We start from the raw sequence: 15,318 nt of genomic DNA on the forward strand, positions 1-15,318 counted from the left end.
ATCTCAGATCGTTGGCTATGATGTTCGATTTGCAGCTTGCGATAAGTGTGATGATTTATCAGAAATTGTTCTGCGAAAGAGAGAGAGATACACCTGGAGAAATAATATGGCCCGGGTGGGGTAAAAATGGTCAGTATACTCGTCTTTACAGTTGAGCAACATAAGCAGTCTCACACCCAGCTAGTGTCGTTGGCGAAAACATGAAAACCACACTCAAAAGCATGAGCCACCGAGTGCTTAGCAGCAGCAGCGATGTCGCTGTAAACTTTCTCCTCCACACCAGAGCGATTTCTTGGTCAAATGTTACGATATATTCGTAGGTCTGGAGGCCTGGTGGAAGATCAGTAGGCTTGACCGGTATTCCTCGAGCTCAGCAATACCACAACGTACCGGCAAGCGAATATGACAAATAATTCCATATAAGACTAAATAGATGTAAACGGTGTCAGTGTCAGGGTGTGAATTTTGAAGGGAGAAGAGAGAACAGCTGTACTATTGTTGAAGATATTGCTCTAATGGGTTGCTGTATGACTGACCCATGTTAGCTCTGGTGAGAAGGTGTAGGTAGGTTGATGCGGGGCAATAGACTAGTCTGTGAAGAATATATACTACAGCGTGTCCGTAACCCAGTACAGCCCCTATATCAGATCTCTGTATCAGCTCAGTTGACTGTAGTCTGCTGCTATGTATCAAGATAGTAGAACATCAAAGAGGGATCATGTGTTGGATGGTACATCCTTACAATGCAGATATCATAAATACCTTGACGAATAACCAAACGTGAGTACAGCAGATGGGCTTTATAAGCTCCTCAAATAGGGCAGCTGAAACGCGACCTCATTTCGAACCCACCCCAGCAGTTTGCACAGAGCCCCAGTCAGCGCAACTATTTAGCTTGTTGCTGTAATATCTCTTTTGAGGTATAGTATGCGATCGCGTACATGATTAGGAAGCAGTGCAGGCATATTTGGTGTCGAACTGCCGCGCAGAATTGTTGTGACTTCGTCCCACTAAAATCTCATCACCATTCAATCTCATGGCTCCAGTACTAATAGAATCAAATACTGACGAGGTGGCTTATATTCCCCGAACAACGCAACTCACTACGACTCGTCGGTTTATGGCGCGCTCGTTAAAAGGCAGAGTCTGACTGACGCCGTGCGCCACATGACACACTCGCTCGGCCGTGCTCGACATAGCTGGTGGCATCTAGACAGCCCATACGCCCGTTCAATCACTGGAGCTGACTCTATACGCCCACACGGAGCGCAATCCAGTAGCGGTCCGTGACCATGAATACTGCACAGGCACAGTACTCGTACAGTACTCGTGATTGAGCCGCCGCCGAGAGTGCAAGTTGCGCGTCGCTACGAGCACTGCATCGCCGTTGTTCTGTGCGCACATGCACGAGTGAGGTGAAGGGACGCACCAGCCATGATGTTGATAATGTTTGTGACTGCGATCTCGGCATCAAACCGCGGTTGAGCCTGGTCACCAGCCGGCATCGAAGTACCGAATCCCAAGCCATCGCGGATCAAAGATATAGAGCAAGATGCGATGAAAATGCTGAATGGAAATGCTATATTTGCGTTGTCAGGAATCTCGAGGAGCCGGATACTTATTTCGGAACGACAACAAAGACGCATGACAGGGCTTGGGAGTCTTCGCGGTCAGTTGCATGATGCTGTCAACAGTGTCCACATTTAAACGCGAAAGATGGTAGCATCCATGAGGTTTTAGCAAACACGCGCTCGCAGATTCTTTGTGCCGCAGGCGCATCGCCTCGGGGCTCCATTAATGTACAACGTATCGCATGAAGGCAGCGTACCTGGTAATGGTCACCTGAGCCGTCTCAAGCACACGAGAACTACTCGCATGGGTTACAGCATAAAACATATCGGAATGCGAATCTTTGTAAAGTTGTATATTTATCAACTTGAGAAGGATTAGGACTAGTCGCGAGGACATTGCCAGCACATGCCCGATACTTACTGTCGTAGCAGAAACCTTTTGATGCCGTGATACTATAAGCTGCAGCTTCTGATGTTATATGAATAATTTTTGGTATGCAAGAGCTCACCGGGTAAGCATCGTTTCAGCAACTCAGCTCGAAGGTCCGAAAACCCGAGTCTCAGAGGAATAAACAAAAACTGAGAACTATCCTATGCGAAGGTGATAACGTGCCGCTAGCCAGGCAGCAATACTGCCGTTGTCGCATGCCAGCATATCACTTCAAGGCCCCCTGAGCTTTCACGTCAGAGTCGTCTGGGGGCGGCTGGCCGACTGCACGCGCAGAGGGCCGGCTGGCAGGATGGTCGCGTTGGAAGCTAGGCCTACGATAGTAACGATACGGACATTTGATGCGTCTACAGTACTGTACAACCGGGAAGCTATAGATGACCTATGAAACAAAGATACTTACGCTCAAAGGAGAAAATTTTTTGAAGCGTACGAGAGGTTGAGCTCTCGCTACTGGCGGCTAGTGACTCACTAAGCTGCGCGGACATGGCGAAAACGGGTTCCCGGAGATAACCGCGCCACAAAGGGATGATACACGTGTCACCCGCAAAGCTCGATCGACTTGGACCACGACGTCCAAAGACAGCAGATGCCTCCTCAGCGACCCTAGCATCCCACTTCTGTTGCGCACCTGAGGGAAATCCAGCCCGGCACGGACGCTTCGGCCTTGGCGCCCCAATGGGGTCACGAGGACCGGCCGAGATGAGATGGGCCGCGATGTGCTTCGACGGCAGGTCCAGCGTGACCATGTCAGACGTTCGCACCCATGACGGCACAATGTACGCAGAACGCGCTCGACGCTGACGTCGCTTGGCATCAGGGCATCAGCTTCGTGATGGCCAGGCCAAGCTAGCGCTTTATAAAACTCGGCCGGTTCGACTTCGAGACTCGCCTTTCGACCCACTTCGTCTTGAGCCTTCAAGCTCGTGTTGACGATGTTGTCCGCAGTCCTTGCTGGGCTTCTGCTGCCCGCGGTCGTGCTGGGCCGAGAGCCGTCCAAGCTTCAACGTGATGCGCTTCCCCATCAATTCGCACCCCGAGCGCCCACGCTTTCGCTCAACGTCTCGAGCTGCCCCGGTGAGTCACACATTGTAGGATATGACGGCGGAATCTGACATGTTGCAGGCTATACTCTGAGTGCGCTGCAAGAGACAGACACTGGGCTGGCCGCTCAGCTCAACCTGGCCGGCGCTGCTTGCGACGCATTTGGGCAAGATATTGCAAATTTGACCCTGGAAGTTACTTATGATTCTGATACGAGGTGAGAGAATCCACTTACAACTTCCTCTAATAGCATGTGCTTACCCGTAATAGGCTGCACGTGAACATCTTTGACACTGCAAATTCCCAATTCACCATCCCATCTTCGGTAATCGACCTTCCGGGAAAGCCGACTTCCATTCACAAAAACAGCTCCGACCTCGTTTTCAACTACGAACCCTCTCCATTTGCGTTCTGGATCACCCGCCGTTCCGAGCCCGATGCGCAGCCCCTGTTCGATACCCGGATCTCGTCCCTGCCGCCTACGCCCATCCCGCCCGTGATCTCGACAGACAACTCCACTGCCCTCGACGGCTTCCCGCTCGTGTTCGAAGACCAATATCTGCAGCTCACGTCTGCGCTTCCACTCGGGACGAACATCTATGGCCTGGGAGAGGTCGTCGCGAGCAGCGGCTTCCGCAGAGATGTCGGCACAGACGGCGGCGTCGGGACGATCCAGACGATGTGGGCGCGGGATATTGCTGATCCCATCGACCAGAACGTGTAGGTGTCCTTCTCTGTTCGCGAGAAACGTGCGACTGATTCGTCTCTATAGCTATGGCTCGCACCCGATCTACCTAGAGCACCGCTACAACGCCACGACCAAGCGTTCACAGACGCACGGCGTCTTCCTCTTCAGGTGCGCCACCGCCTTCCGCTCATCACCAGCCCAATCTAACTAGCCCTACAGCTCTTCCGGCTCCGACATCCTCCTCCTGACCCCACCGTCGTCCAACGTCTCACTCGTCGAGTACCGCCTGATCGGCGGCACCCTCGACCTCTACTTCTTCTCCGGCCCGAGCCCACAGGAGGTCATCGAGCAGTACGGTGCGCTGGTTGGTCTACCGACGTGGCAGCCCGCCTGGGGCTTCGGGTTCCACCTGTGCCGCTGGGGCTATTTTAGCCTGAACGAGACGCGCGAGCAGGTGCAGCGCATGCGTGATGCGGACATCCCGCTCGAAGGTGCGTCGCAACCTTTTCCTGACGCGAGGTGCGGATGCTGACGAGCGGGCCAAGTGATGTGGAATGATATCAACTTGTATCATGCGGTGAGGGACTTTACGGCGGACCCTGTGTCGTTCCCGCCAGAGGAGATGCGCACGTTCATTCGTGAACTGGTGCGTTGCCTTGGTTTCGCCGTTGGTCGTCGTCGTCTTGATGGTGTCCTCTAGGCCGCTAACAACCAGCACTACATTCCGATCGTCGATGCCGCAGTTGCCAAGCAAGTCAACGACACAGACATTGTGCGTCTCTTCGGCTCCCGCAGTTTTATTCCTTGCTGACGGCTCATTTGACAGTACGACCCCTATACTCGTGGAGCCGAACTGTAAGTACTTTTCGCACAGAATCTTTCTCGCCTGCCTGACAGCCAGCGTCCAGTGACGTCTGGATCAAGAACCCCGACGGCAGCGAGTACGTCGGGCAGGTCTGGCCCGGCTACACCGTCTTCCCCGACTGGTTCGCCAATAATACGCAGCAATACTGGACAGAGGCGCTCACGAACTGGAGCGGCCTCGGCATCGAGTTCTCCGGCATCTGGCTCGACATGAACGAGGCCTCGAGCTTCTGTGACGGGTCCTGGTGCGCCGCTTTTTCTCGCGTTTGCGTGCTCGAGGGCTGATGCACCGTGGACAGTGGCACCGGCGCGGACCTGTCGAACACGACGGTGCCGTTCTTCCTGCCGGGCATGCCGGGTGCGCTGGTGACGGACTACCCAGAAGGGTGCGTGGGGCTTCCCTCTCACCCTCTCCATGCCTGCTCACATTGCTTTCTCACCAGGTACAACGTCGCAGTCTGGGGCCCGAGCGGCAACATGACGATCAACGGCACGCTCACATACGACGTCAACACCACCACCGGCTCCGCACTCGCCCGGCGCGGCGTCGGCGCGGGCAACCAGACCGGCGTCGACCTCAACACCCCGCCGTACGCGATCCACAACGGCAACGGCCGCCTGTCGCTGCACGCGCTCGCGACGAACGCGACGCACGCGGGCGGGTACGCCGAGCTCGACGTGCACAACCTGTGGGGCACGATGGAGGAGCGCGCGACGCACCTCGCGCTCCAGTCGCTGCACCCGGGCAAACGGCCGTTCATCATCGCGCGGAGCACGTTCCCGTCCGCGGGCACGTGGGCGGGGCACTGGCTCGGCGACAACTTCAGCAAGTGGCAGTACATGTATCTTAATATACAGGGCGTGCTGCAGTTCCAGGTGTTCCAGGTGCCGTTCGTCGGCGCGGACACGTGTGGGTTCAATGGGAACACGGACGAGGAGCTCTGTGCGCGCTGGATGCAGCTCAGCGCGTTCGTGCCGTTCTACAGGAACCATAACGAGCAGGGCGCGCTGAGCCAGGAGCCGTACCGATGGGACAGCGTCGCGAATGCGTCGAGGACCGCGATGGCCGTGCGGTACGCGATGTTGCCGTATTGGGTGCGTGTGCTGTTTCGTGCGCGGGTGCACCATGCTGATACGAGACGACAATGCAGTACACTCTGTTTGCGAACGCGTCGCGGTACGGGACGCCCCCCGTTCGTGCGCTGTGGTACGAGTTCCCCGACGAGCCCGAGCTCTTCGCAGTCGACAGGCAGTTCCTCGTTGGCCGCGACATACTGATCACGCCGGTGCTGACGCCGAACGTCTCGACCGTCGACGGTGAGCCACGTCCAACTAACTTGCCCTACCATGCTCATCTCGCGTTTTCCAGGCATCTTCCCCGGCCAGGGCCGCACGACGTGGCGCGATTGGTACACGCACGCCGCCGTCGACGCCGCAATTAGCGCGAACACGACGCTCGCGGCGCCGCTCGGCCACATCCCCGTGCACGTCCGCGACGGGTCCGTGCTTCTGCTGCACGCCACGCCCGGGTACACGATCGCAGAGACGCAACAGAGCCCGTACACGCTCCTCGTTGCTCAGGCCGCCGACGGGTACGCGTTTGGCACCGCCTACTTTGACGACGGCGAGAGCATCCCGCCGACGCCGCACCGCGACGCGCAGTTTCACGTCGCAAAGGGTCAGGTCAGCATCACGAGCACCGGGACGTACGAGGTGGGGCAGAAGCTCGAGAGCGTGACCGTGCTCGGGACGGACAAGCCTGTGAACGTAACGGTGAACGGGGAGGCGGTACAGAGCTGGCAGTACCTCGCCGTGCAGCAGGAGCTGGTCGTGAGCGGGCTGGCGGTGGACTTGAATGCGCCGGCGACGACGATTTCGTGGCAGTAGTAAATGCTTTTGAAAAGACAATTAATTTGCATTTTGAATATTATCACGTGCACGCTCACGAGATCGTGAGAACTCCGAGTATTAGGCCCATGAGCCATTTCGGGAAGAACTTTGTGGCGCGGTGATGTCCGGCACTGCCCCAATCTGCCCCCCTGCCCTCCTCCGCACCTGCACCACGCCACCCGTCCTCCTCCATCACCGGATACCCCTGGCCGGTAACGTCTATCCATGTCCTTGTCAAGGCTACGAACAAGATTACACCGACAGACAATGGTTACGGTCAATGTAGAGTCAACGAGCGATGCAGATGCTCAGCCGGCCTCCCTGGTGCCCACGCCTCCGAGTGGAAGGGACCATGGTGCATTTGTCGATTTGACAAAAGAGGATAATCGTACTGGTGAGGACTCAGTGTGACTGCACATGTCCTATGTCTTACTATCGCCTCTTCCACAGGAGGCCCTAACATCTCGCCATTTCCCATCGACCGGCTCGCACCAGAGCTCCTCGCCGAAGTCTTCTATTGGTGCATCCTCGACGTGTGCACTACCCGTCTTGAAAATCGCATCCTCTTTCCCACCCCATACTCCTGGCTCACGATTCGCCACGTGTGCCGCGTCTGGCGCCAAGTCGCTCTCGCTTTTCCCAAGCTCTCGACGCACATCTGGCTGACCCGGCCCGAGTGCGTCGCCGACATGCTCCGCAGGTCGGGCACCCTGCCGCTGCACATCTACGGTGTGGAGCGCTGCCTGCTGGACGTCGAGACCGTCGACGCCAAGACAGAGGCCGAGCTGTTCGCGCTCGTGCTCCCGCAGTTCGGGCGTGTCGTTCATGCCGGCCTGGTGTTCGCCGCGCGAGCGTTCGACGACCGCTGGCCCGACCCGCGGCGTGCGCGCCGTGAAGTCTCGCAGCTGGAATCTTTGAAGCTGCGCATATACTACAATTGGACGCCGCCCTTGCCTCTGTTCGCTGGCTTCGAGTTTCCGGCGCTGCGGGAGCTCGAGTGCGCGGGCACGAACGCTGACGTGCTCCACCCCCTCATTGGCCCTGGGCTATGCCGTCTACGGCTCTCAAGCTGCGAGATACTGTTGGAAGAGCAGCTGCTTCCTCTCCTCAGGCAGCTCGGCTCACTCGAGGAGCTCGAATTGGAGAGGGCGATGCGTCTCTCCGACGCATCCCACCAGAGACTGGGGTCCGCCCTGTCACCCTCTGGCCCTCACGACAAAATCTCACTTCCTCGTTTGAAGAAACTTTCCGTCATAGACATATGGGGAGACGCAGGATTTTGCCTCATGCATCGCCTCTCTTTTCCTCTTTCAGTTCACATCTCAATGCGGACACTGTGGGTATCCAGTAGCCTAGCGTCGCCTTGCCACGACTACGCCGACATCATCGTCGCAAAAATGGACGGCGCGATCTATAGGACATTCTCACTCTCCACGGTACTCGGTACAGGACTCGCTATCGATCTCTGGAACGACCGCCTGGCCACCGACAGCCTCCCTCCGCAAAGGCGCTCAAACAGCGCGGGCCGTTTCAGCATTTTGCTGGGCTGCCACCATCGTCTGTTCATGCAGCGTCTCGTCGAGCGGCTTCCGCTCTCCCAAATTGAGTGCGCCCTGCTCGTCGAGAGGACGGTCGGCTTCGCGCACGGAGTGTCCTGGAAGACCGTCCTGTCGTCCATGCCCGCCGTCGAGGACCTCGCGCTGCGGTACGAGACCTTCGACCACCTCACCCCGAGCGCCGAGCCATATCGTATCGCGCCTGCCGACACCCGCGCGCTGTGTCCGTCGCTGAAGACGCTCCGGATACGCGAGTTCCACCACCGGAGCTCGATGATACAGGGCTCCTCGCCCGACCTCGTCCACCTCGGCTGCCTCGCGCGTGGATTGGCGGCGCGCCGGGAAGACCCAGTCCTTGGGCCTGTGGACGTCACCCGGGAAGTCGAGAGCTTCCATTTGATGTATCCCTGCCTCTGTGGAGGTGAGCGCAACGAGGAGCGGCCGCCTAGCGGCGGTGAGGTCGGTGTGGCCAGCCATCCCCCACCGCCGTCGCCACTGCCGCTACAACTATCGACGCCGCCACCGCCACCGCCACCACCATCACCACAACCACCACCGAGGAACCGCCACAGGGCGCGCATCCTCGAGTATGCTTCCCGTATATCTCGTTTGTTCAAACGACGCTAGCGCGCTCTTTGTAGCCAGGGTTTATGTATTCCTCCCAAGTTTAGTACTTTTTCTCGTTGCATTCTACCAGTAACAGCAGGGCATGAGGCTCACCTAGTACTGTTGCACATCATGTCGGCTCAGTGCTTATCGAAATTTCCCATTCCTTTGACCCTCCGCGAGGTGCATGGCTCCGTCATCCCGGGTGATCGCGTCGTGGTCGCTTAGTGGACCTAAAGAGTCGGCCTCTGATTTTGGATGGACGCATGGACGGCCTAAATGTCACCGGCTACGTCGAGCATAGCTGGATGAGTCCATCGCATAGCGCAGGGCGTCGGTCGGTTGAATTCTGCCTTCTTTACGGGCGCTCATAAACCTTGGAGCCGTAGTGATGTGCGCTTTCCGGGTAACGGAAGTCCTCTGGTCGATGGTTGATACTATTATCGGGGTAACGAGGTTGAAATGCTATGAGAAACCGGTGGGACAGAGGGGGCAAAGGCACCGAGTCGCGATGATTCTACACAGCAGTCTGACACCAGATTTGCCTCTGCTACTTCCCGATTATGGCCTTGATCGTCCGCTGGATCTCAAGGGAGATGGCACGGCAACAAGCAAGATAATTGCGTTAGCTGGGGCGGTATGTCAACTGCTGGAGTGCATCCGAAACGAGGCCACGTTTCAGCTGCCCTCTTCGCACAGCCTTTAAGGCCCTTCTTTGATATTCTACCATCTCGATCACTAGCAACAGATACAGTCAACTGAGCTAATACATAGATTTGATCCATAGACTGTACTACGTTACAGGCATACTAAGGTATATATTACTAGCAGGCTGGTATTGCTCTGCATCAATCTACCCACACCTTCTCACCACGGCCAACATGGGTCAGTCATACAGTAATCCACTAGAGCAAGAGCTCCAACAAGTGTACGGCTCTTCTTTCTTCAAAATCTGCGCCCTGCCACTGATAACCTTTACACTTATTCAGTGTTATACAGGGCTATTTTCAGTTCTCGCTTATGTGTGCGTTGTGGCATTGCTGAACTCCAAGGAAATCGGCGAAACCTACTGCTCCTCTACCAGGCCTCCAGTTCTACGAATATATCGTAACATTTGACCAAGAAATCGCTATCGTGTGGAGAAGAAAGCTTACGGCGACATCGCTGCTGCTGCTGATCACTCGGTGGCTCATGCTTTTCACCTCGGTTTTGATGGCTGTGCCAACGCCACTATCTGCGTGTGAGGCTGTTTATGCTGTCCAGCTGAAATGATAGTGATACTGACCAGTTCAACCCTACCATGTTATTTCTCCAGGTGTATTCTTCTCTTTCTTTCACGGAACAATCTCTGATAAACCATTGCACTTATTATAAGTTGCAAATCGGTTGACATAGTCAATGACCTGGCATATGCAGCAGGTATCGTTTTGATCTCATGTGAGCACGCCTACCATTCTACAATTGTTCCATGACCTATCTTGTAAGCAGTATTCTCCGCTCTGCGTGTATATGCACTTTGGCATGGGTCTAGGATGAAATATCCCCTCTCAGCCATTGTTCTCGCACTTGGAGCAGTTCCTGTTGGGACAAATATTGTGCGCCATCTCTCTCGTCATGCAATTGTAAATTTTCTATACTGAATATTTCTTAGTTTGCCTGGACACACGATATATATGTGTATCATACCATGCCCCTCGTAGGCCAGACCTGCAACATTTGGATTAACATATCTCCAACGTTATCTAGAGTGTGAGATGCATAGCTTAGAGGCACTCTATCGTGTATTGATAACCCTTTCTAGGTGTACGTCTTTCGTGTTTCGAGCTATACTCGTGCATTCAAATGGTATATATCCGTACAGTGCTTGTTCTCACAAGAGGCAGTGCAATTGCAGCTGACATTCTTGTCCTGGTACTGACGTGGCTGAAATCATTCCGGCAATTCCTAGAGATGCGACGGCTTAGGCTCGGGCCGTCCATTTCTTCTGTACTGCTCCGGGACGGTATGTATTCAATGTAAATTTTACTACAATATAACTCATGGAATACTGGTGCAGGCACAGGTTATTTTGTGTAAGCTAATGGAACTGAAACAGCTCAATTATCATCTCTGATACATAGTCTTCAAGTGCTCTTCTTGGCATGAATATTCTGCAGCTCCTGACATTTGAGAACAACATCGGTAGTTTTGTGAGTAGTTATATACATATTAACTCTGGCAGGGTCCGATTTTGTGGCCACAGGACGACTACGCATACCTTCTTCTCCAGTCAATGGTAACATTTTTACATATCTTGAGGAGAGACATGCTCACCGACCAAACACTGTTATTTACAGCCTCTTGTTATAATGCAACGCTTTATTATTAACCTCCGCCAGCTCGATAACACCTCAGCAAGCGGTAACTCAGATGCACAGTACCCTTCCTGCGTCTCTGTCGATTTCAGAACACCCTCTGATCTTCTTGGGAACATTGGAGAGCCTCTGGAGCACGGGCGATCCGAAGTGATGCTAGAAGGTGACAATGGTGCAGCGGAGGAATCGCAGGACAGAGCGGACGAGAATTTGTTGCAGCAGGTAGGTGCATCATAACCATCGTCCATGCGCTGTGCTAATACAAGGGGAATTAATATTGCTCAGCAGACATCTCAGCCTGCTGCTGGATTGACAGATGCATAGATGCACAGCGCATAAAGTGCGCCAACCACGGTGCAATGCAGTGCATCGGATCTTCGTGAAGCTCGATGGATAGGGACACTTTCAGCGTTGGTTGGTTCCAAGTACGGCTCTCTACATAAATTTCGCGGTTACAGAACGATCCAGCTATGTCGAATGCAAACCGTGAACTATTGGCCCTTTGACTGTGGCCCTCGTTTTTTGCTGTATATTTATGGTGCCTTGTCCCTCATCGTACCTTCATTCTGATCTCCGGCAAGACCAAAATATCTAGTCAAGACACGCATAAGAAACTAGCATGCCAGAATCCTCTCAGTGACATTATGCCCTTCCACCGCTGTATGCGAGCAAGTATTCTTCAATGTCGGCCTAGCCAGTGGGACCTGCAGACCCCTGGCGATTTCATGAGCAGGCGCTTGGCAGACGAAGGAATGACGACAAACCTTGGGTCCACTAATATCCGAGTCCTTCGCTGGCTGAGCTCGATGAAGGGTTTCGAGGGCGGATATCATTGGGGATATTGTGACGCAAAGTCGTCACCGGTACCGTGACTGAATCGGGAATGGCCTCGAGTCCCGCACGCAGCGAATTTCGTGATGTCTTCGGCAGTACGCGTAAGCTTTTTAGGTGGCGGCCTGTTTGCTGCACAGCCCATTTTCAGTGGCACGGGCTCTCGAAGCCCATGGCGGCCGTATGGACAGCGTTCCAAAAATTTTTGCCAGCATCCGCTGCTCTCCTGGAGGAATCTAGAGCTAGGTTAGATGGCCCAGGAAGCCCTCCGTAATACTGTTGCTTCGCCACTGAATGCTTGCTTTGGTACGCTGAACAGCAGATCAAGCAAACAAGACGTCTGCTGCGCTGATCATCTTCGGTATATTGGCGCGACCCTCCGAGGTATGTATAATGTCAGGCGTCCGCTGAACCACATCATCCCCGAAACAATGAACATCAGGAAGCGATTGCCGTCTGCATACTCGAAGTCGGGTGAGAAGTAGTTGGACAAGAGCAGCTCAGAGGCAGACTCTCTGGTCTGGCTTACTCGGGTGTTGAGGACATGGCACATGAACAGATATCACTAACACAGAAAGATTATATTTACCTAGATGCTTTGCTGTCGAGAATTGGACCCTGTATCTATATAAACGCGGAACGTCCATGTACGCCTTACTTAAAGGTTCGGAGGATGCCGGAAACTTGAGACGATCCAAGCCGAGTTGAAGGACGGGTAGCTAGGAGGGCGAAGATTTCCAGCACCTCCTGTTCCACCAACAGGCCTCCCGAGTCTGCGCTCGTCTTCATCGAGATGCCCAGGTGCACAGCCGGGCGTGTCAAATTCATGTTCCCAGATGAAAGTGGATGATAACTAACCAGATGGTCCGCGGCTCCGAGCACGGTGACCAGGTGGATGAAGTTGCCGACAGTGTCGACACGCTTGCCTAGGATGCCGTCGACGGCGTACGGAAAGTCCTTGATGGAGCCTTTGTCGATGCGTCTGTATGTGTGTGCGTATCCCTCTGCCGACCACCTGCATTCTGGAACATCGCGTGTGCGTCTCGCGCCTTGTCCCCCGCGTGCCTGGCCGCACAATGACATCAGCCTTCAGCCCCGACCTTGAACATTAATTTACCTATCCCTTTCGTTAAAAACCAAGAAGAGTTCGTTTATCTCTATGAAGAGCCTCATTTCATTTTCGTATGTCGTTCCAAATGTCTCAGAGCCCGTAAGGACGTGCACGAGACTCTTGATTATGCTGACGATCGGCAGCGTCTACGGGCACTTGCCGTCCATGCCGGAACCCTGGTCGGTAATCCCAAGCTTATTCAGGTTCTCTTTTGTCACAGTTGGTGCATAGAACGGGAGAGTGTGGGTACATGTTGTTGCCCGGTGGTGCCACGAGAGATAGAGCGGCTCAAGCAGCCCGACGCCAAACGCGCCGATGCTGAGGTTGTGCGCAATGTTCGAGGTCCCACGATGTCGAGTTCACGGCCGGACGAAGCACAGAATGATAAGCACGCCTCTGGAGGAAATGATAAGCACGCCTCTGGAGGAAATGATGTGAAACATCTCACGAATGTGGTCGGCGGTACTTATAGTTCCTGTCCCGCGCAGAAACGCAATCGCATCGCCCGGGAGCATGTATGTCATTGTATACCCGCGGCACATGCCCAACCCAGATCCAAACCGCGTCATCTCCTCTTCCTGAATACCAAGGTATATATGCAAATCATCGCATGCCGGCACAGCTGGTACATCGATTGCCGGGTCCGGGCTCTAGCTCTCGAAGTCTGCAAACAACGTTATGCGAAAGAAAGCTCGAGAATCGTTCGTTGGATACACGCCCGACTGTCTTCACTGCACGATGCTCATGGCTCCGACGGCTCCTCGGAAGACAGCCGCGTGATCTCGAGTACGGTACGCGCACGCGACGGTCTCTGATATCGTCTACAGAATGTTGGCGCGGTCGTCGGCGGCTCGTTCGCCGCCGGGGCCGCATTATGGTCCCGGTCTGGAGTGACCACGTCAGTTAGCAAACGACGGACAAGCTGAACATACCCGCCGAACGCTCGCGTGCGCGGGTTTGGGTCGACGAGCCTGAGAGTGGTCCACGAGCGTCTGAATCTGCGACGCACGCAGCTGACACGAGTGCCCAGCAAGACTTTGTGCTCTGGGGGTGAGATCCTGTCGCCGTTGCCACCCCAAGTCGTACCGTGTACCGCATGCACACTCTGCAGCTTCATGTATTGTTGACATTGGCGCGTGCTGTCAGGGAGAGCGCGTGCATTGTTGAAAAGCTTGTGTTGGAGTGTATCATGATCACGCAGCATAGTACACGCGGGTCTGCACCAGACATGACGGGGACAGCAGAGAGTCTCTGACGGTACGCGCGGCGGAGCACGCAAGTCGCAAGTCGCGCCGGTCTTCAAATGCCGCTGAGAATTCGAGCATAGGCCTGTCGGAAGTGAACATCCCCGTCATGAAGAAACGGGCTGCCTTCGGGGTCCATGTCGTTGAGGTCCAGTGCTGTATCCGAGGAGCCGACTCGATGATCCGCCATCGCTCCGACGCCCCGTCGACGCATCGGCGGCGGATACCATGTTTAGCTATGATGCGCCCTGAGCGCTGACGCCTGACTGACCGGTCGGTCACCGAGCCGACCCCGGCCAGACCCGGGGACAGTCCCTGACGGAAGTCACGGAACTGTCCGTCGGAGCAGGCACGGTCAAGCAGTAATATGCCCGGGACTGGCAACTACACCGAATTTCACCGAATATTAGGCACACTCACCGGTACCCACTGGTATCCAGTGAAGGTCAGTGTTAGTCTCCAGTGGCTGCCGCTGTTGGCTGGTGGGTGGCAGTGAGTAACAGTGGGTAGCAGTGGGACACGCCGGATGCCGCTGGGCTCCGCCGATTGCCACTGGCTACCAGCATATACCATTGGAGATTTGTGTAAAACATCACCAAAAACTGCTGGCACATTGAGTACCAGCATAAAAATAGAGATTTTTCTGTAATAAACTCAATACATCCTTAGCCACACCTATAGACCCTTATTCTCCTCCTTCTTGCATGTTCTCCCAGAACTCCTCCCCGAGCGCACGGTCTTTACGCTCTATCCGTGCTTGGACATCTTCAGCAAAGAGTAGGAAAAGCGCATGGACAAACAGATCAAAGTTGACGTCTGTCATATTGCGAAGAGGCGCTTCGTAACCTTGAAGCCAAGCATTCAGCTGTTCGGCCGTTTCGGTGTTGAATGCACGAGTTTGATGGGTACGTCCCTGTTGATCCCTTTCTACCAATACGAGATCTGGTTGAGAGCCATTGGTAGGGGCCGGGTTGCACCATAAACGGCAGAGAACATCTGTGGCCCGGTGGTTGACGTAGTGGAAAGCATCGACAATGAATTTCGTCGATTTGAGCCATGGGTCCTCCACATTCTGTGTCACTATATGTCGCAAAAGATCGCAGGCGTCATC

General features: G+C 54.8%; 3 protein-coding genes across 3 annotated transcripts; 2 read left to right on the top strand and 1 right to left on the bottom strand.

The window, feature by feature from the left end:
- Nucleotides 1-2,850: 2,850 nt before the first annotated feature.
- Nucleotides 2,851-6,559, top strand: PHACADRAFT_203521 (glycoside hydrolase family 31 protein). Its single transcript, XM_007389690.1, has 13 exons — nt 2,851-3,096; nt 3,145-3,280; nt 3,334-3,783; nt 3,836-3,919; nt 3,971-4,242; nt 4,297-4,397; nt 4,452-4,523; nt 4,578-4,606; nt 4,660-4,860; nt 4,915-5,001; nt 5,059-5,710; nt 5,767-5,932; nt 5,985-6,559. Exons 1-13 carry the CDS (start codon nt 2,955-2,957, stop codon nt 6,500-6,502), a joined length of 2,910 nt encoding a protein of 969 aa, XP_007389752.1. The 5' UTR covers nt 2,851-2,954; the 3' UTR covers nt 6,503-6,559.
- A 1,168-nt stretch (nt 6,560-7,727) lies between these two features.
- Nucleotides 7,728-8,820, top strand: PHACADRAFT_246157 (uncharacterized protein; the record flags this gene model as incomplete). The annotated part of the gene is made up of 1 exon (XM_007389691.1): nt 7,728-8,820. A coding segment is annotated over exon 1 (818 nt), but the record flags the coding sequence as incomplete, so codon positions are not given.
- A 6,072-nt stretch (nt 8,821-14,892) lies between these two features.
- On the bottom strand, nt 14,893-15,264 carry PHACADRAFT_82889 (uncharacterized protein; the record flags this gene model as incomplete). Its single annotated transcript, XM_007389692.1, has 1 exon — nt 14,893-15,264. A coding segment is annotated over one exon (372 nt), but the record flags the coding sequence as incomplete, so codon positions are not given.
- Nucleotides 15,265-15,318: the final 54 nt, after the last annotated feature.

This window comes from Phanerochaete carnosa (assembly GCF_000300595.1).
Source record: "Phanerochaete carnosa HHB-10118-sp unplaced genomic scaffold PHACAscaffold_1, whole genome shotgun sequence".
Taxonomy (NCBI): Eukaryota; Fungi; Basidiomycota; class Agaricomycetes; order Polyporales; family Phanerochaetaceae; genus Phanerochaete; species Phanerochaete carnosa.